The sequence below is a fragment of the Silurus aristotelis genome, assembly GCF_946808225.1.
Source record: "Silurus aristotelis genome assembly, chromosome: 10".
Taxonomy (NCBI): Eukaryota; Metazoa; Chordata; class Actinopteri; order Siluriformes; family Siluridae; genus Silurus; species Silurus aristotelis.
Genome location: NC_139583.1, coordinates 15,192,716 through 15,215,444, shown reverse-complemented (window position 1 = coordinate 15,215,444; position 22,729 = coordinate 15,192,716). Strand labels below are relative to the sequence as shown.

Sequence of the window (22,729 nt, the reverse complement as noted above, 5' to 3'; positions counted from 1 at the left end):
AAAAAATATCGAACCGACACCAGTGTTGTGGACACCCCCACTGAAGGCAAGAGGATGATTAATACACACTGTGCTAAAAAAATGAGGAAAGTCTCTAAATGCAGATATACAAAGTAAACCAACAAGACACTTTTGTTTAATAAGTAGGATGTACATGACATGGCTACTGTTGTGCTAAAAACATAATTGCATTCTAACAACATTTGGTTAGATACAGGTGGCTGAGAAACCACAGATAGCTACAGGCAGGTTATGATATGTTTAATTTGATTCAGGTTAATCTTCGTGTAGTCATTATGCTGTTTTCAAATATTAAGCCGGAAGCAGACATTTGTATTCAAACCAAGCCACAGTAAGAGCCAGACTACACTTAACATTAGCTACTATGTGTTACTAACGACAGAATCTCAGTCTCACATACTGTATGCTTATTTGAATGGAACTCACCTCTGTGTATTCTTTGAAGCCCTTGTTGGCCTCTGACAGACTCTCTCGGGCTTCTCTGCTACCTGTAGAAGCCGTGAATGCTTTTACCATCTTATTGGCACCATCCTGCAGCTTTCGCTGCATACAGTATGCTTCATACAGCTCGTCAATCTATACACAGACAAACACAAGCAACGCAGACTAGCATCAAAAGTTGTGTGTGGATTTATTCAGCCTTACAGATTATGACTCTAGAATCTGTACTGCTCTCGAAGTAATTAACTAATTGGTAAAGTAACATTGAGGAACAGCTCAATTTAGATAAAGTTGCAAAAAGTGTTTGCTGAAAAATCGCTTTAGTAAATATACCTAGACTATATGCTGCCTAAAAATATCTAAAATGAATCTTCAAAAAAAAAAAAGAAAAGAAAAATGTCAACATATCCATACAGGTCAAACATGAAGAAAACAAGTCCTTTATTTAGCCACGAGTGGAAAGTTTTGTTATAGCTTATAGATAAATAAATAGAGATCTGGCACTGATTCTCACATACCCTATTAATAAGGTCCAATATGTTTTAGACGTATTACACCAATATCCAATAGTTCCAATATACAATATTCTTACAGCAAAAGCTAAAGTTTGAAATAAATTGAAAACAAATTTTGTTTGCTATTCATGTGGATCATGTTCAGGTATTAGCCAGTGTTAATAAATATGTTAGCAACTGGTGTATTTAAAACAATAAGCCTCATGTCACTTAATACAATAACGTTTTTACAATATTATCCAACATAAGACTTAAAATATACGTATTAATGAAAGACAACGGTGGTAATTAGCTAGGTTCAACATTAGCTAATCCTGTGTCACTGCTGAACTAGTACTCATGCGAATTTACATATTAGCCTGAGCTTAACCACACTATTTGCAATTCGATGCAAATGCCAACGATAAATATGCATTTGAATGTTGTTTTGAAGTTGTTTTAACATAAAATATCACATGGCCAGATGTGCAAACCGACACTGACAGGCTTGTGCTGGCAGGGAAACACTTTGTAAGCCAATATGAATAAATAAACAGTGTATTTATATATGGCAGATCAATGGCCCTAGATCTGTTAGCCAGCATATACAGAACATAAAAATGTGACTGATCGCCTCTAGACATCTGGACACTCTGGTGCGACACTACCCATCTCACATATCAAACTGTGACTTGTATCCTCTTTGTTATGTTGAATATTTGAAATAAATTGGAGGAACTACAATAAATTATGAAAGAATTAAGCTGAAAGCATTCCCACGAAAAATTTATCATAAGTTAATAGATTCCGCACTTGGAAGTAAACTTAATTCGACCTGATTAGGAGCAATGATGAGTGTGAATGCACATAGAACAAAGAAAAAATGGCACTGCAGTAGGTGATTAACCTTATTAAAGTAGAAAAATATGTCTCTCTCAAACACATAATACAAAGTGTATTTACTTTATTACTCTACTGATTGTATTATCTCTAATATACATAATTAATGTGGTATTGGGCTGTCTCCAGTGCCTTTGGCAAAACTACTAAGCCACAAGTCAGTGACTCAGACAAGAAACTCTTCATATATAATCAGTACACTCGCTCATGACACTGATGTTCTCATAATGTAATATTACAGACACAAGCAATAGTAACCAACCACTAATTTGAGTTGATCCAGATGCACTTCATCAGGTGAAGTCAGGCATGAAGTGTGTGAAGGGAGGAGATGTGTGTCCTTGTAAGATTACTTCAGTCACTAAGGGCAGTATGAGTCTTATCTTTCAAATCAGTGTTTAAAATAGATGTGGAAAGTAGTGGCACCAACAGTTTATGGCACCCCATTATAAATAAATAAGGAAACAGAGAAGTGCATATATGTGTGTGTGTGTGTGTGTGTGTGTGTGTGTGTGTGTGTGTGTGTGTGTGTGTGTGTGTGTGTGTGTGTGTGTGTGTGTAGATATATAGGTGTGTTTTAGGTCACATGGAGTTTTTAAAAGCAAAGGGTGAGGCAGCAGTCTTTTAGTCTGCTCTTCATTCAGGACAGTAAACGTTATATACACATGACGCATTATCCTTTTGAGGAACTTTCCCCTGAAATAATTATTAACAAAGTTAACTATAAACGAATCTCAGTAACAAAAGGAAAAAGTACGACACAAGAAACTGTTGAATATTTCTATTATTTTGTGGATATTTGGTCAAATATAAAAACATGTTCAAATGTTGCACTTCTGAATGCACAACACCAGTTTTCCTGTAACTGTACAACAGTATTACCCAAATTTCTTGAAAAAGTGACCTTTAGCCCTTCTGAAATAACATATGCCTCCTAATGCCATTTGTCTTAATATTAGCAAATGTTAATGTTTTCATAAATAATTGCATGTGTTTAGTGTGAATCTGATATCCAGTTACTTTTAGTACAAAATTTAATTTCTTCTATCTTTCCACAAGAGAGAGCTTTTAACTCAATTTACTAACATACTAAAGTTATGAACTTGGTTGCATTACATTACATTACAGCTCCAAACAGCATTTCGACTATAAGTGTTTTGGTTGAATCTCTGATTTGATGTATTGCTGTAGCTGGGGTAAATCTAACCTTACACCTACCCTAATACCCTTTACCTTGGTAACTAACAGTCATCATGTCTGCTTATTTAGTTTTAAAAAGGAAAGCACCAATTCTATCTAATAATCTTGCTAATGTGCAATGTCTCTAAAGTTTTTAGACCACTCAGGCTGTATCCACAGCTTACCAATTTTGTCCATAAATCTGAGTTTCCAAACTAATCACAAATAATCTAACATTTTGAACACCAAGGAAAAGAAATTAGTGAGCTGTTAGAAGAAAATACTATAGCATGAATGTCTTTTGTCATTTTTCTGTTTTTCCAGTCAGTCTAATGACTGGGATTCCATTCTAGTGGGCCATTAAAAAGTTACTACATGAAGTGGTTCTGATAAGACTTGCACATGATTGGTATTGAGAGGAAGTGAGATTAAAGGCTTTTACACATTTACACACACACACACACACACACACACACACACACACACACACACACACACACACACACATATACGTACAAAGAGAGTTAATAGGCGAGTTGATGTGTGCATGTGTACATACTCACAATGCAGAAACAATCCAGAGGATTACCAGAGACAAACACGTACACAGAAAGCTACGAGTCCTAATAAGGCATGCATATGTTCACAAACACAAACCACCATTTAGAACAGGCTCAAAAGTCACTTAAATGTTTCCCTGAGCAAGAAAAGAGTAAACAAGCTGTGTAGCTTAAAAAGCTTTACTCAACTGAGTAATGCACTGAAAGAGCTCTCATTCTCTCTTCTTATACACTCACACACAAACACTCATCATCTGGAGGTGTTTAGAGTATTGTAATAAGAGTTCTGGTGGTAAGTGTGCAATCTGGGTTATAACATAGTTAGCAAACGGAAACAGCTAAACATTAATAACGGTTATATGGACCATTCTCGTATATACATACTGAACTTTAAAGTAAATATCTTGCAACTGATCTAAAATGTCATTCATAAACAGTGAATAGACTACACTTTAAGAATGTTTCTCTCTTTAAGGATATACATCCATAATGTTTATGGGTGTCATGAATATATAGCATTAACTCCCAGGGATGTCATGCACTCATAAACTAACCACACATCAAACAAAGCTGACTACAAGAGAGGAGGAAAAGGAAATGAGGATGAAGGCCACTTCCTGTGTAACAGATGTCTGGGTGTCCTCTGGCCCATGAAATTAGAGTGTGACTGCTCAACGAGACAGAGAACACTGGTGGAGGATGGCCCCTGTCTCTGACCCCTATCAGAGTGTGTGTGTGTGTGTGTGTGTGTGTGTGTGTGTGTGTGTGTGTGTGTGTGTGTGTGTGTGTGTGTGTGTGTGTGTGTGCGCGTAACCATGTGTGCCCATTTTTTACATCCTCAATTGGTTCATCTGCACACATACAGATGTATGTCTTTATGTGCATGTACATTTGTGGTTAGATATGCTTCCTCTTTTGCCTCTTTCAAATATAAGTAATAATCAAACATGTTTACATTTTTATGGATAAAAGACATTTAAACCTCTACCAAATGTCCCTATAGCCAGTGCCTTTTCACCAGCCAGCTTTCTCTTTTTACATGACAGCCAACGTAGCCAGCCAACTGTATCTTTTCAAACTGTTTCTTATACTGCAAAACAGTGCAGCATCTTCTGCATACACAAGCTTACAGAAGCCCATGAAATGTATGCCACCCCACCCAGAGAGCATGACCAATTTTTTTATTTCAGGTCCCCGCCATGGGTGATTGTTGCATCATATGGATTCAAACTTGCACTTTCTAGTCACTAGGAAAGTACATTTCTGCTGTGCTATTTCAGCTGGTAGAGTCTGTTCAGTACAATAATTTCTCCAGATTCATTCTATTGTATCCTATGACCAAATGTGCAGCATGATCATATAACCAATAGTCTGTACAATATATAAATATATAATGATCTTGTTTTGTATAACATAAAATAAATCATGTTCACAGCGACAGCAACACAGACCTCTGCTGAATACACTGGTCACAAGTTCTAACTGAATGTGCCCAAACAAAATCACTAAACTCTCTGAACTGCTAAACAAAAAAAGAGGAGAAAATTGTCAGCCATGCCTGAAAGACCATAAAGGACCGACTCAAACACTGACCCATTAAATACAAAAGGAGAGAATTTACTTTCACGGAAATTTCCCAATTCAGATGCTGATTGACTGAGTGAATTTTGGTCATGATTTGTTTGACAGCTTTTAAGTTAATAAACACTGCTACTAATGCTCATTCGTTATAAAATGATCTAATCAAAAATCAAATGTATTAAAATACTAGTTTGAAAATGTAAAGAGTTAAACAGATAAAAATGGTATGCCACACACATGCATGCATCTCTGGGCCTGGTCTTGGTTTTCCAGTTCAGTTCTGTATAGAGTACCCAATCAGTTCTGTACATAATCCCTTAAACAAAGCTGCTGACATGGTGTATTGTATGACACACATGCACACAAGCACACACATGTAAATAAATGCACAGGCTTACAGATCAGATTACTTTCTAAGCTATTCTTTATATCAAACTCCTATTATTAATAAGTAAAATAAAGCGTTCACATTCTAAACATATGGCACACTGACCTTACTGAGGTGGAACTCCAGTCGTCTCATAAACCTCTCAATCACCTTGACTTGCTGCAGGAAACAGCCAATAACCTTATTATTACTTAACGCAACATTAAAACCAAAAACACCAAAAAAACCCTTTTTTTTCCCCCAAAAGAATGACTACCAATTTCAAATATGTGCTAAAATATATTGTCCATTATCAAAAAAATATCTACTGCACCGATTATTTCATTGTTCATTGAGCTAAATATGAAAAAATAATTTGAATAAATTTTGTATGGATCCCTAAGTATGGATGTTTGTTTTGTTCTTTAGTTGACATATTTAAATATTGTAGATGCTAAATAAAGAACATTAGTAGCAGTAAAAGACAGCATCTCCCTTACCTTGTCCAGTTCATAAAGAAATCCCTGTAAGCAAAAAGAAGAAGATTAACCAACATCAGCCATATTCAAACACTTCTTCTAACGCCAGAGTTCTGCTTGTTTATATCTAACACATGCATCTAGTTGCATTGTCAGTATTGCTTTTTCCTCACCTACTGAACATTTTCAGTAAATCTAAGCATGTTTTTATGTATGTTTCCACTAGAGAAATCATTACTAGTTAGAGTTCCTGTGCTGATCCAGAGGAAGCTCCACTAAACTAATAAGATGGAGGATTCCAGTTTGACAATTATTGACTGGTTTTCAATGTTTTAATGAATTGAATGTATTAATCTGAACATTGTTTTTGCATGTTGTATGATCTCAGTCATGTTCACCTACCAGGCGCGAGTTCCTCTTAGATTCCTTCATTTGTCGGTTCAGACTATCCAGCTCCATCTGATGGACCTGCAGATAACACCTGGAAGTGCAAAATACAACAGATATACTGACATATACTGGTATTTGTGCATGTCAGCCATGTAACTGTTAATTCAGTCAGTGTATCACAGAATCTCTGAAATACATTTTCTGAACTCTAAGTCATTAGTCAGACTATATTCAACTAGGAATTTTACATACATTGAATATTTTTGATCTTGGATCACCTTAGGCTCTTTATTATATCAAAAATTATTTTGTGGGATACTAGATATCCTGAACACCTAAATAAGATCTCAAATATACAGGTTCTTTGCATGACTGTGTTGATCTCAAATGACTCCTGAGTCTAGAAAATAAATAGAGTTTTTGTGTCTACAATATTCTATTCTTAAAGCTTTAGAAAAAAACAACTGCAACTGGGATTTAAAATGAGATTAAGCATAGCATACAAGTAAAGATGTATAAGTGTACAACAAACAAAAGTGTATAAGCACTCAGCACGCGCAACAGTAAAACTGGACTAGTTTAAGCAACACTGTTTAAATGAGACCCGTTTTTTTTTTTTTTTTTAATGAAGCTACAAAATCAGCACTCATTATGGAAACTGGCTCTTTGTTTGATTGAGCAAAAAAATGGCAAAAATATTTTGTGACAAAACATTATTTTACTACGGGTAGCCTGTTTTGTAAAAGGAGCCGTTATGTTCAGGGCTGATCGGTATTTATTCCCCAAAAGACTGTTTATGCTAGCAAGAATGTATTTATGTTATTTAAAATGTAGTGGTAAACTCTGATTCCCTATTTCAGGAGTTGTCTCATTAATGAAGAGCGGTCCGGATACAGAACATGCAAAGTGTTTCAACAGACTGCACAAAGTACTTGAATAAATACTGCAGTAGAGCCAATAAACATATGAAAAAGTGGCTGTAGCTCAGCGAGTCAAGTTTTGTACACACAAACTGGCTTTCACACAAGATCCTCTGTACATAAATCACATGAGTTTATAAAAATTATGTTACTAGGTGAAAAGGGGAGTACACATTTATTCTACCCAGATCACATGCAAAAGCGACAGCTCTCATCTGTTTAGAGTCTAAAACACTGGCCTAAAGAGGTAATGTGAAGTGAGAAACACTTCTAATTGTCATATCTAGAAAAAACACATCATTAATAAATATACACTGAAAGTAACTGCTTTTGGGTCTTGCTAGCTGCTTATCTGCTCCGTTGTACAATAGTTACTGCACCTTCATAGATTTTAGCTGAAAACTCTTGCACTATACCATGTGCATACTACAACCGTCTTCTAAACAATATTTAGATTTTGATGTGTATAAGTGTATTTACTGGAGTCCTCTTTTTAGAGCTTCATACACCTCGTCCAGCCTCTCAGGCTGGGGCACCTTTGGAGGAGGTGACTTGGCGGAGAGGGTGAACATCCTGCTTCCTCTAGAGGGAGTTTTTCTTGCACTCGATGGGGTGCGGAACACGGAGAGGCTCCTAAAACACAAAGGCACAATCCATCTTTACAATCAATACAATCAAGTGCAGATGAATTATTGAAAAATAATTGTTTGCTCTTTTCTTCAGTTATGACTTTCTTGAAGCATGATTCTATCAAATGAGCATCAAATGAAACTGTAATTAACACCCCTCAGATTAAAAAACTCCACTTCTCTTATAATAAAGGAAACACTCAAATGCCCTCTATATGAGGTGAAACAGAAATCAAGTTACTGTAATTTCCGGACTATAAAGCGCACCCATATATAAGCCGAATTTGACAAGATTTTTATTTTGAACATAAATAAGCCGCACCCGTGTATACACTGATTCTACACTGAAACTAGTGAACTTTACACAGGCTTTAACGAAAGACAGTGTCTGTTACATGGGTGAAATATGTTGTGGCTCCTTTTCCGCTATTACTGCATGTGTGCAAGACCAAGGAATATTCATTCATTCATTCATTTTCACCCGCTTATCCGTAATTCGGGTCGCGGGGGCAGCAGTCTAAGCAGGCCCCCGCCTTCGACTGCTGCCCAATCCTCACAGCACCGTCCCTTACGGTCCCTCCTGCAGGTGGTGAGCCCACGGGAAGGCGGCCCCACGTCACTCCGACGTCACGGACCCTGATATTTTCCTCGTAAGGGACCCCCGGAGCATAGAGGAATATGGAATAAGTCCTTATTATTTTCTGATGCTCATTTCTAAGTTTCTTTGACTAACATGTAACGCTGTTGCCAAGAAAAATAAAAAAGCACAAACTTTGGAAACCTGTCTGTGCTTATATGATTTCTGTTGCAACTGGAGTTAGCGAGCTATCCCTTAACCCAGACAGAAAGTGATTGTTCACTGTCTTCCTCCTTCCTTTCTTAACTATTTCTCTCGGGTGTTTATTTTTTGGCATCGTCGTGTGTTTAAAAATACCTTTTTTTCTCCTGATGCCGTGCAGCTCAGAACAGGTGAACAGGTACAGGTGAGATGCGTTTTTTCGTTTCCGTCCGGAAATGTCATTGGTCTAATGTTATGTCATTTAGTTTTTTGGCTTAAAGTTTGTGAAACCGGGAAAAACCCAGGAAAAATTAATGAATAAGCCACTTTGTTGTAAGCCACGGGGTTCAAAACGTGGGAAAAAAGTAGCGGCTTATAGTCCGAAAAATACGGTACTCATGTTTTAAACCACAAAATTCAGGTTACAGCTGCTCTGCAAGTCTGCTTTAGATTTTATTAGAAGGATCCAGCTGGACAATTATTATTATTATTTTTAATTATTTTATTATTAATAATTATTTCTTTAAAATGACTTCTAAATTATTTTTGTTTAAGCAGCCAGCAGCGATGCAGTTTTACACTCATGTTTTAGTTTTGCTATCTAATGCAATGTAATATAGAAATACAAAAATAACAGAATTCAATCAATTTGACAGGATGGAATCTGTGTACAAACACAGAAGTCATCCATAATGTATTGGCAATGTTTGAAAAGTGGCTAATGTTCCAGAAGAGACAGCTTATGATTACATAAAAAAAAAAATTATTGTGACACTAATATTTGGATTTGAGGCTTTGTCGAGACTCAGAGATGGGTTCTGAGTTCCGACAGCTTCATCTAAAGAAAACCGAAAATTGAGTATGTCTGGAAAATAAGATTTCTTAAAACATCTCTATCTCTCTTTTTCTCTCTCTTAAAACATCTCTCTCTTTCTCTCTCTTAAAACATCTCTCTCTCTCTCTCTCTCTCTCTCTCTCTCTCTCTCTCTCTCTCTCTCTCTCTCTCTCTCTCTCTATCGCTCTCTCGTTTTCTCTCTCTGTGTGTTTCACACACTCCCATACTAAAGCAAAGGCAACATTTCCTTTTGCGGTCTAAACTGAAGGGGTCAGTTTCTGGGGGTGAACTCATTTCTTTTGGCGGAAACACCGACTGGAAACACATCCTGTCAGCTGTGATCACTAAATAATAATAATCTTTGTTTTATACAGTGATTTTAAAAGTAGTATCTCAATGCGCTTTCCAAGCACAGAAGAAAAAGACAAATAAAGATAAAAAAAGATTTCAAAACAGTAGAAGACTTGTCTAATCTCAGTGTGGAGAGAATTCCACAGCTTTGGTGCATGTGTGGAAAAAGCCAGATCACCCATAGAGTGTAAACAGGTAGGAGGAACAACCAAAAGGCCGGAATCAGAGGAACGATCTCGCCTTGGAGTGTAGACAATTAAAATCTGTGTCAAATAATGATGTGCCGTACTATGTAGGGCCTTACAGGTCAGCATTAGAATTTTATAATCAATCCGGAAATCTGACAGGGAGCCAATGCAATAAATCCAAAGCTATAGAAATATGATCACCAGACCTGGTCTTAGTCAGAATCCCAGCAGCTGAATTTTGAACAACCTGTAATTTGTTTGATGTAGATTTCGAAACATCAGCAAGCAAAGCATTACAGTAATCGATGCATGAAAACAAAAGAATTGAGCAATTTTTTTGCAACCGAAAAAGATAAAATGGGGCGGAGTCTTGCAATGTTCCTGAGATAAAAAAAAAAGAGGTTTTAACCGTACTCTGAACATGAGAGACAAATGTTAAAATCACCCCCAAGTTTTTCAGCTTTGATTGAAACTCCAAAACAGATCCTTCTAATTTTAAGGTTTGAAAACCAGCTTTGTTTGTTTAATAGTGTGAACCGATAAGCATCAATTGTCTTGTTACAACAGTAAAAGGAAAACCATCCAATATGATTTGATATCAATATTTTGATAATTATGCACAATTGAGCTATTTTTTTTATAATTCTTTGATGCCTATATAATGTTGAGGTGAATTGGTGGAAAATGTAAATATCCTGACAAGTAACCTGTCATTATTGTTATACTGCCCAGCCTTAGACCAGATGATCAGACGTGTCTCAGGCAAGACCCAGAGTAGACCGTTCTGGTTTAAGACCCTTGGCAACTACCAGATACTTATTACTATAATTGAAGCATTTTTGGATTAGACATTCTTACATTCCTGATGCAAACCATGTATGTGCATGTTTACATTTGGACTAACCTATAGAGCTTGTCTTGGGAGTTGACTCCGGCAAACGACTGGCTTCTAGTGATGGACCTGGCAAGGACTCGGCGCGTAGGCCGCGCAGACAGGGACATCGTGGATACTGATCTGGAGGGAGTCCCTGTGGACACAAAGCAAACAAATATAGAGTTATAATATTATTAGGTATACTGCTCAATTAATGAGTGGATACAGATATACGTTTTTTTTTTGTGTATAAATCATGTGCTGCAGGAGTGTTTGACATCATAAATCTGATTAGGTGCACTTTTTTTTTGAGAAACTAACCTGAATTATAAGGAATGTTTAAAAATCAAAGTGGTTTAAAAGCAGTTTCCACAACTTTACCCAAAACCTCATCTACAGTGCTTCACTGCCATTTCAACTACAACAATATTTACAAAATTTCCCACAACAACGTCATTCAGAGTTAGGTAACACCTAACAGAACATCAGGAGCAAACATCTTTTTTTCGACACAGCACACAAAATATGTTATATAAACATGTCAGTGAGTTATGTGAGCAGATTAAATCAGAAGATTCTCTTTCTCAAACCCAAGACGTAAACAACTGTAAGCTGCTTGACGACGCTCCAATACAGAGTAAGCTCTTAAGGTTCTGTTGTGTTGCTAAGTGACGGCTTTATGTGGTTCCTGTTCCTGTGGAGAGAGAGTGCTGTAGAGAGCATGATGGGTCACTACTTCCACTCTGGAAAACAATGGCCCATGAGGAGCTCAGGAAGAGAGCTCAGAGCCGAACTGAATGGCTGTAGAACATCCTGAACACCACCCTGGCAAAATCTCTTCCTTTAAGCCTAGATTCTGTTGCTAACTGTGTCCAGTCTTTTCTAGTACAGATAAACTGTCACTAACTTCCTGGTCTGTTTTGTATCTAATCAGTGGCCTATATCTGGAGACATTTCAAAGACAGCTCAGTCACAGTTCAGAAACAATACCTAAGACACTCTGGCAAGACAGAGTCGTCATGGAAGACTTGAATCAGGAAAAGTACCAAACCCAGACACTCATGGACTTACCCTGATTGAAACAATGCTACTGCATGCCATGCTGATAAGTAGGCAGGGTGTAAACTGTCTCCATCAAGCGTTCCCCTGTTTCATGGCCTCAATAAATTCAAGATTGAATCATTTAAATCACTTATTAGGAAAATTTAATATTTATAAAATGTCTCCAAGTCTCTGGACCAAAACTGATCCAGTAGTAGAAGGTCAAAATGATCATCATTACCAAGCATTCATCATTATACTGTTGCTTATACATTGATCATTATACCGTGCCACAGTGGCACCTCTGAACTTTCTACACCAGGGATGTACTCTTAAAGCCCAATAACAACCATCCTAGTTAAATAATGCTTGTTTATTTCATCTCTGTTTTCCCCCCATAGAGCATTTCATGAGACTGTGCCACAGTAAATGCAGCATCCTGCAATGACATCAGTCCCCACGACTGCTGAGACAACCACAATAAGCTTAGCTACAAAGATAAAGAGATCATTAGCATGTCTTTAGCACAATGAAACAAAGCTATTTGTATTTCAGAATATATTGATATTGAAAACTCTATAAGAAATGTAGTAAGAATAGAAGACAAGATGATGACAGAAATGAAAAATAACTAATTATCAGTCTCAAGCAAAAAGCTCCATGATTTATGTGATATGAAATGCAGAATGGTTCATCCTGTGAATAGTAAAAAAAATACTAAATCTATTAAATGATTCAAATTTGTGCAAGGCCTCAGTGCAACTTTGCAAAAGTCAGAAGATTATCAGGTGACTGCCTGCCTGCATACCTTTACCATCTGTTTGAATTTCTTAAGTCTGTTTATTCTTGTTTATTCATTACACTGGTTTAATTCAATACTCCAGTGTTTTTCTAAATAGAGATGATGAGTTTATTGGAAACACAAGCACCCAGAGTGAAATCAAGGTTTATTTAAAATCTCAGAGGAACAGAAAAACCGTGAATTTTACTAAACCTGCATTAACACTTGATATGGCAGCACCACAACTCAACTCTCCAAGGCTGTAATCCTTTATTCTTAAATGTAACTCCGTAGCTCAAAAAAGTGGTCTGACCTCATTTCAGTTTCTAACCCACAACACATTTTGCTCCTAAATCAGATTTTGTACACAAATATATCACTGCTTTAGTCTCAGACTCAGATAATAATATCAGATATCTTTTTTGGTTACAACTTCAGAATGTTAAATGCTGTAATCTGATTCGATTTCTGCACCTCTATGTATGCAGTGGATTTCAGCCTTTCAAACATTTAACATCGCAACACGATTCTGACAGAGACACTGTATAGCTACTAGACTGAACAATAATGTTAACTGGTTTTAATATTTAAAGGATGCTCAAAATTTATGCTGGAAATATTTCTCTTGAGATATTCCCACACTTCCTTTCTGTTAAGTAGGCAGTTTTTGGCCATGTTTACTGATAAAATGTGCTGGACTCTTCAAAGTTAGAGGTCTGACTTGCAAGAACTGTCATGCTCCAACTATTTGTTGGACAAAAAAACAACAACAAAAAAAACAAAGCCGATTTAGCATTTATTTTTTCTACTCTCCGATATAAGCAAATAACGATTTCTGACCCGTGACTTTTTGTGTGCCTACAGTCCCCAAGCCATACTACACATACTGTTAAACATACTACTAAATATTTTAGATAAAGTCCCTCACTAACAACTACATCAACCATATAAATAAAAAAAACAGTAAAAACATCTAGCTGCAGCATCCAAAGTAAGATCAGAAATCATCCTTAACATTAAATAACATTTCATTTACATGTACACATTTACCTGAATCAACCTTCTCTTGCTTGTTCTTATTTAAACAAGTCAAGTGACACATCTTCAGCTTGTCATGTCAGCCATGTTTAAACATGTCGCTTTACCCCCTCCTACTCTGCAAATAACAAAATCCCAGAAGCTTCCATAGGGGTAAAAACATGTTTTAGGTTCCATAACCTGAACTCCTGCCTGGCAATACCCTGCTTGACTCAGATGAAAACTCACACACAATCAGGATTTGATGGGAACTGCTGATGGCGTAAATTTGTGAATTTGCCCATGGCGCTCCATTGGCTACTATAATAAGTGACTGTGAAATTTAGAAACATGTGTGTCAGGGTGTTTATTTTGTTCTGACTGTGTGGCCTTTTTCCAGGACTGTTCCAGAACAAAGCAGATGGGGCCACCCACTGTCCAGTAACACAGCTCACACAAACAGGACACATCCCAGTTGAAAAAAAAAGAAAGCATAGAGAACATCATAGAATTTGTAATGCAGAAAACATCACAGAATCATAGAACTAGCAATCTGCTGCCTTCTCTTGTTGTCTTGTTATGTCTACTGGAATACCCTTAAAGGCAGGTGGAACACCTTTAGAACCTTGTACATTGTACATGTTGGTACTAGAGATTCAAGTTTCTACAATGGTTTTGTTATGATCAAAATGAGTTGGAAATTATTTCTAATGGTTAACAGCTGATGGCTTGTAATGGCATTTGTAGTGGAAACCATTACAAGTTCTGTTCTATTGTTTCTTTCCCAGCAGGGATGTTAACCCAAAGAGAAACATCATACACGTTCCTGCCAAGGTGCAATGTCTCATGACATTTGTTTACTTTGACAATTCAAACTGTCTCTGGTTACAACTTATCAGGGGTCACAACACCACTTGGGACAAACTGCTGACCTAGCAATGCTTTATACAACCACAAGACCAGTGAATCAGCCTTCTTTTAGCCTGCACTTTATCGCTTGTGGTAATGGATTAGAATGGAGCCCTCTTTAATCCCCATAAACACTCAAGACTTACAGGAACACTTCTCCTACTCAGTCTTTGTCTTTTCTCTGGGGAACCACAGTCCAGTCATGCCTACTCCAAAACAAAACTTTCTGTAAACTCGTTTTCCGGGTTTTTCACAGGTATATTGAACAATTAAGGGTCCTGACACACTAAAAAAGGATTATCCTGAGGCCAAAAAAAGCCCTCAAGAGTTTTGTGTTAACTAACAATCTGTTAAAATAAACCCAGTAGGAAAGAGACACTTTGATACTGCAAAAGCTGCAAATAACCCATTGCTAGTTTATAATAGCATCACTGGTCTATCTGCTATGTGTTTATGAGCACTGTTACCCACCTTATATATAATTAGCCAACAAGTCCTTAGTAATACGAAATACGAAGCAAATCTAAAGCAAATACACAAACTCAAAAGAACCCACATAAAACATTTTTTTGTCATGTGCTGATGGATTTAAAGAATAATAATGTCTATTTTTTAATTTAAAAAAAAGGTTAGCAGTTCCATCTTCAGACACCGCGCTTTCCTGGTGAGCACTGTGGTGGATCCGGAGCCTATTCCAGGAACATTGGGTGTGAGGCAGAAACTTATCCTGGATGGGAAGTCATTCCAGCTCACATATATACACACACCTTCACACACTCATTCACAACTGAGGGGAAATTTGGAGACACAATTTGCCTAATGGAAGGTTTTTGTGGTAAGACATTTACAGCATTTGGCATTCCTCCCTTAATCAGAACGACTTACATTTATCTTATTTATAACACTACGCAGTTGAGGGCCAGCAATGACAGCTTGGTGATGCTGGAATTTAAACTCACAACCTTCCTTAATTCAGTCGTCCAACGTCTTAACTACCATTTTGCCATTTCTCATTGGTAAGAAACCAATGCAGACATGACGTGAACATGCAAAAGCCCATGATCAGGCCAGGACTCTAGAGCTGGGAGTTGAGTATACCACCTGCTAGTTTACCATGATACTCTCGAAAACTAATAGTTTACTCATCATAACTTAGCTAACAAAGAAGAGGACACAATATTCTCTAGTGGCTCAGCAGGAAGGGCTCTGGAATGTTGGTCATCAGTTTGAATACCAGTTTCAACAAAGTGCTACTGTTGAGTCCTTGAGCAAGTCTCATATCCTCATCTGCTCAGAAAGAGACATGGAAGCATTCAAAGCATAGAAATACAATACGACAATATGACAATAACAGCACCCAGACAGTCGAGCAGAAATCAAGCTAGTTAACAACTGGTCAAAGGAACAATTCTGTAAACGTAAATCAATCATCTCAAATCAAGCAAAACTCTTAAACTTATCTCTCAGATAGTGTGTGTCACTTTACACTAAATCTGCCAAAGTGTAAACATTCAGTAATGTATTTGACAGGTTCTAATGTATTCGACAGGTTAGGCTTGTTCTTGAAGCAACATGAGCCCATCATCACTTCACTCAGCAGTACCTATGTGACACAATTAAGGTTCTGAAGTGTTGAATGGATTAAACAGCACTGATGCACATACAAAAGTATCCAAATAATTACTATATAATAATTGTTCTGTGTGTAAACTGATCAAAGTACAAATTTCACATTAATATCCTGTTCAACCTTGCACGCATGGAAACACAAAAACAATGCAATTATGTGTCTCTGGCATTTTTCAAATATATCATTACAAAAAAAAAAACCTTTGATGAAATAAGGACCGAGTTGCAATAGCAGGGTTCTGACAATATGATGACAAATTAACAGCTTTTTTCTACAGTCAGGCTCAGTCCACATTCCATTCATATTTCAGATAAGCTGTCTGTAGTGCCCAGAGCATGTAATAGCACTTAGCACCCTGATCACAAGAAGCAAGGAAGAGGAAGGCAAAGTCTCTTCCACAATCAACAGCATGTGAAAATGGATGTTATGCTATTAGGATGCATCTTAAAACACTGAAGCATCAGGTTCATGCCACTGGTCTGTCAGCAAAGAAATTCCTTCAACCATAGTGATAATCAAATACACTGTATAGACTAACTGGGCAATTTACATAAATGATTCATAAATGGTTAAGAGAAAATAAGGATAAAGATGAAAATAATATTCCTGCAATAAAATAAATGTTTTTTTTTTTTCAGGGCCACAAGATTATGCTGGTTAATTGGTTTATTTCCTTTTTAATAATACGTAAACCTTTTTTTTTTTTTTTTTCCTTTCCACCCAAAATATCCTTCCTTCCATTATGCTACTGAGACAAAAAGAAAGAGAGGCATGTGTATGCCTGTATTCCCTATATTGCCTCCTCACTCTTAGGCAAGAGGTGATCTCAAAACATTTTATGTGTTTGTGTGTGTGTCAAATTCCAATAACCTGCTATGTTAATAATTTCTACCCTTGAAGCCACAACCCCCTATAGCTATGCTGAACTAGTGACCCTTATCTCTAGTGAGTGCTCTTAGAGCCCCTGCAAATACAGGCTTTGGTAAACCTGAGCTGCATGCCCAAGGACATGTTCTGTCCCTAATGACCTCTTGCCCTGTTTAGGTTAGCCAACCCTGAGGTGTCAGACTGTGATGGAGAATTTAATGCATATACATCCAATCCAGGTGTCCTCTCTCACCCGACGAGAACCAAGAGGGACCTCCTACATAGCAGGACATACATCCTGAGACAAAACAGTGAAGAAGAATTCACATAGATCATGCACATAGACAAAATGGCACATGGTTTTTAATCCCTCCTATCATTATCTGCCTCAGTTTCCAGTTGCCTAAGATTATTGGTTTGTACTCCTACCACACCCCCTCGCTCCAAACACAACCTTTTTTATTTACTTTTTGTGATGCTTATAAAGTGGAAAAATTTGGCTTTTAAGAGGTCAGTATATTGAACTCCAAATGGGAAAACTGAGTGCTCCAAAAATTGACGGACCACATAAAAAATCAAACATGTTATAAACAACAGCATTCAAACATGCAAAGTAATCAGGCTAATGACAGACCGGACAAAGCCACAACACCTAAACACATGAATGACCAAAATCAATCACCGGAGACCATCCAATCAAAGCCGACATCACAAACAAACATTTCCTGCCATGACCAAAACAAAGCTAGTCAGCTGCAATTAAACCAGTTTTCTTCTTCGAAGATTACAGCAAACGCTAAAACCAGTAACAGCCAGCCACAAACTTCTGAATGTTCAGACACATCTCTCAGATCCTTCAGAGTTCAAGAGTACCTCCATATCCACTGTACATGTTTGTCAGCCTTTGGTTAGTTGACAACAATGGAGAGCGTCTCTTCAGGTTGTTTCAGGATGGCCTCAGCAATTCGCTTTCAGGGAGAAATCAGTGTCCCGTTATGCTGCTTCATCATGCTGTTTGATACTGAAAGCTTAGAGAGGGAAAAGGCAGGGAGAATGAAATACAGGCTATTCCAGGAAAAGGGAAGGCTCCCTCTTTCTCCTCCTCCTCCTCCCTCTGTTTCCTGTATGCTTCCACATCTGACATCATACTCTTCCTGCCTCTCCCTCTAGCAGCAAAAGTCCCTACGCCTTGTCCCATGATAAACACCCGTTCCAGAGGATCAGCTATCAGACACCACATCACTACACGGAACAGTTTCATTTAGACCAGGAAGTCTTTTATTGTCCTGACGAGATAAAAGGGTCAAACGTACATGGACAGAATATGAAACCGATTTCATTTAACATCACAGGAATATATAACCGGTTTTCCAAAGAAATATTTAAAGTGACTCACTAAGTTATTGCTGAAGCCATAATAAACTGAGATATGTAATAGATACTATGCCAAAGTTAAGGCTTATCAGTATCTTATCGCCTTATTCAGGGCAATTCCCCTTCTGTAACAGGAATGTGGTGAAATACATTATGTTTACTACAACCAGTCATAACAAACGACTATATCATTCTCCTGTTCCGAAGCCACACAGCAGCTTAAATCGTATTACATCATGATAAGGGGAACTAATATTATCATTTGACCTGATGCAACTATGAGAATTCACCAACTTAAAAAGCAACTTAATTATGTTTGCCAAGTACCAATGCCTGATAATCATTTTACATCATTTCCATTTGTATATATTTACAAATACTACTGAAGTATAAACGGAATGTAAAATTGTGAATGTATAAATTGTTTTAAATGAATGGTCTGCATATATTCATTAAAAAACAGTCAGGTCTGCAGTGGCTTATAAATTTACTATATAATAGGACATCTGACTTTTTCAGCCATATCTGGTTCTTCCCCCAAACTGTTACCACAAATTTGGAGGCACGGATTTACATAGGATGTCTTTAAATGAGATAACATTAAATATTTCCTTCACTTTCAGGTATTTTGAAACCAAACCTGTTCCAGGAAATGAAAATACCCCTGTGCACAAAGCAAGCTCCATGAAGATATGGTTTACATAGGTTGGAGTGGAAGCTCTTCCAGGGCCTTACTATATGACCACTATTTGACCTCAATCCTATTAACACCTCTGATATGAAAAGCTCACTGCACCCATATCTTCTTACCCTACATCATTACCTGACTTAACTAATACACTTGCGCCTGAATGAGCTCAAATCTCCACAAGCACCAAAAAATCTAGTGGAACATATTCCCAGAAGTGGGAAATATTATTATAACAGCAAATGGGGACTACATGTGGAATGGGATGTTCAAAAAGCACATGCAAATCTGATTGTCAAGCATCCAAAAACATTTTTGCCCATATATTGCACAAAACAACAGCCAAACTAAAAAACACAAACTGCTAATATGGAAAGGTTACAGTAAAACCCAAAAAATTATGTAGGTTTTGTGTTTGTTTAATTTTCATTTGCTGTTTTTTTTGTTGTTTTTTTTACACTTGTGAACCACCGTACATGTCCTTGTCATCTTCATCTTTTTAAACCAGTAATTATCTCCACACCAAGCTATGCTAAGTCAAGAAAACACGTATGTGTAACATGATAATGCATAGTGGCAAACTGTTCATAGTTTGAAGCATTTAAACAGACATCCTGAGTAAACCAACAACATTCACCAGCACCATCAAGCTGCACACGTACTGTACACATGCACATCCAACCTATTTACTAATATACGCATATAATAAGTGGATAATGCTGAAGCCGAACATGACAATTATTTATATCAGGATATATTGATTTATAAAGTATAAAATGCTATATCAATAGCTTAAAATAAGAATACGAATATGACTATATTTATGCAGACAAAAGTATACCGTATCTTTAAACATTTTATAAATGTTCTAGTTGTAAGGCAGTAGTTTTCCATTCACAAGAAAAACTGTTGGTATGATTGACGTGAACAATACAATACTCAGTTTTTAAACAAAGTGACTAAAACTAGCCAAGGAAATGCAAGATTATCACACACAGACAATAAAGCCACACACATTTGTGTATTGTGAGTGAATATGAACTGTTTAAACTTGCTACAGGTGTGTTGTTTGTGCTGCTGAATTTACAGATGTAATTTCGTGATGTGAAATGTCAACGATACACAAGAAACAGCACGCTCTTTAATTAGAGCATTCTTTACGCTATTACATTACACTGTACGATCGGGGAATGCAAAAGATGGTTATCAGTTCACACAAAGTGACTCTCAGGAAGGCATTATGACATAAATCACAACAGTCAGGTGCCAGTAAAGCTGTGCTGTCATCACGACATGACATATACAGCTGCAAGCATATGCGTGAGTCTGCAACACGTAAGACTGGACGACTGGATGCATGTAGCAAAGCAGGTTTGCATGACATCAATTAGTCGAAAGGGCTGTCTAATGTTACTGTTGTGTGTTAAGCACTGCAAAGCACTACAATACCAATAGCTAGAAGCTAATAGCTATTAGCATGTGTGATAGTATATGGACAACTGACATGATCCAGAGGCACACAAAACATCTGGTTATGATGTACAGCATGATGTGTACTTTTTGAGACGAAATGATAGCAAAATAATATGATGCATAATTGCACAAATAAAATGACTGAAATAGACCCAGAGCTGCAAAACTACTCCATGGCTAAGGAGGCATTTCTGATTTAATCATCTTGAAAATTCTGTCAAATCAGTAGGTGTGTGCCTCAGCTAAACTCCTGTTCTTAAAATGATCGTTCTGCAGCTGAACTCCAGGTTCAACCTCTAACACTCAACTGCCAATGTGCATATCACTGTAGGTCGCTGACAATGCTGCCTGTGCAACAACAATACACCGCATGTTGGATTCACTTCCTGTGGCACATGGGTGTCAAAAATCTGACTGCAGATCCATATACGGCAGGCTGACTTTAACATATCCACAACTTCTCTATTAGCATGCATGAATTACAATCTATTAGCATTTTCTATTAGCAAAAAGTGTGTATTTAGCAGTGAGAATCGTCGATTTTAGTGACTGAAATCCGCTAAGCATGGAAAACATTTTATAAATCCTTGAGTCCTAAACGAACAATCATACTTCAATAATTATTTAGTCAAGCATTTTATGATTATGCTAATTGATTATGCTAATTTGTTTAATTACTTTTGGATAATACATATACAATAAAAATGTGTTTTTACACTGTTTAAACATGAAAATCACACTAGCATACACTCTCTTTTTTTTTTTTTTTTTACTAGGAAACTTGAGCTTATTAATATAAGAGCGATAAATGTGAAAAAATCAGTTGGTTAGGGCAGACAGATTTTAGAAAAAAAATGCTCTATGTTTATTTTTTTAGATATACATTAATTTTCAGCAGCTCTGTTACCTAATTATGGAGGAGTGGAAGAGGATCACAGCAATAACCTGTGCAGCTCGGGTGAATTCAGTGCCCAGGAGGATTGACACAGTGCTGGATAACAGTCAAGGTCACACAAAATATCAATACTTCGGAACCAGTTTTGACATGTTCACTTTGGGTGTACTCACTTTTGTTGCCAGCTATTTTGACAATAATGGCTGTATGTTGAGTTATTTTCAGAGGACAGTAAATATATACTGCTTTACAAACTGTATCTGTAACTATATTTTCTATAGTGTTGTTCCTTGAGAAGATATAGTAAAATGGTTGCTGAAATGTGAGGGGTGTACTCTCTTTTGTGAGATACTGTATTTTATCAAACCATCCCCATATTGTTGACACTGGTGTTTTGTGGGTGGATGTGTGTCCACATAGCTAGACCTGCAGGAGCCCCTGTTTACACAATCATTAACACTGTGCACACTTTTTCCTAAGGTACTATAACAGCCATAAACTATACCAAACTATCTGTCCTCTTTGTCTGTCATATAATATGTCTGTCATTCCCCTGAATCTTGTACAGACTTGCACTTCTCAGGAAATGCTGCATTAATTCAAATCAGTCTTATTCTCATTGCAGGAATCTTGTTTACAGTAGACCAGACTAAAAGCGTTTTTTTTTTTTCAAACATTTTAAAATGTTCCTTGGGTGTTCATTTCTTTTGATGAGCTTCTATAATACATAAAATACTATTCATAATTAACTACCTCTCAGATACAATAAGTACTAACTTTATATTTTTTTAAAAGTTTATTTGAATGTTTGAGTGGAAAAAATGAATTATTACGTGTACTGTCCAATGTTTGCCAATAATTGTGGAAACACTAAGAGTTAGTGACTTGATGTTTGTCGCACGTGGCAGATGACATTTTGATGATGCACAGTGCATGTCAGTAGCACCTCTGCTGCTACACAAACACAGATGCCCACGTGCAAACACGCAGCTTGGCCATGTATTTATTTTAGATAGCACTAAAACAGCTGCTGTGGGTACACTACAAAGACCTGGCTCATGCAATCC

The 22,729-nt window shown here is 37.1% G+C and overlaps 1 protein-coding gene across 16 annotated transcripts in view; it reads right to left on the bottom strand.

Annotated features, from left to right (window-relative positions):
• ripor1 (RHO family interacting cell polarization regulator 1) overlaps positions 1-22,729 on the bottom strand; it is a 69,735-nt gene that overhangs the window by 15,567 nt on the left and 31,439 nt on the right. For 8 of the 16 annotated variants that reach the window (XM_083552633.1, XM_083552629.1, XM_083552627.1 and 5 more), the window contains exons 2-7: positions 11,018-11,141; positions 7,813-7,965; positions 6,425-6,503; positions 6,044-6,067; positions 5,670-5,723; positions 448-597 (exon numbers count right to left, since the gene is read on the bottom strand). In XM_083552633.1, the coding sequence (XP_083408759.1) occupies positions 448-597; positions 5,670-5,723; positions 6,044-6,067; positions 6,425-6,503; positions 7,813-7,965; positions 11,018-11,115 (558 nt within the window). In that variant the 5' untranslated portion in view covers positions 11,116-11,141. Of the gene's footprint in view, positions 1-447; positions 598-5,669; positions 5,724-6,043; positions 6,068-6,424; positions 6,504-7,812; positions 7,966-11,017; positions 11,142-13,859; positions 13,927-18,105; positions 18,370-22,729 lie in introns of those variants that run through there. The other 8 variants (XM_083552637.1, XM_083552639.1, XM_083552638.1 and 5 more) reach the window with 2 other exon arrangements.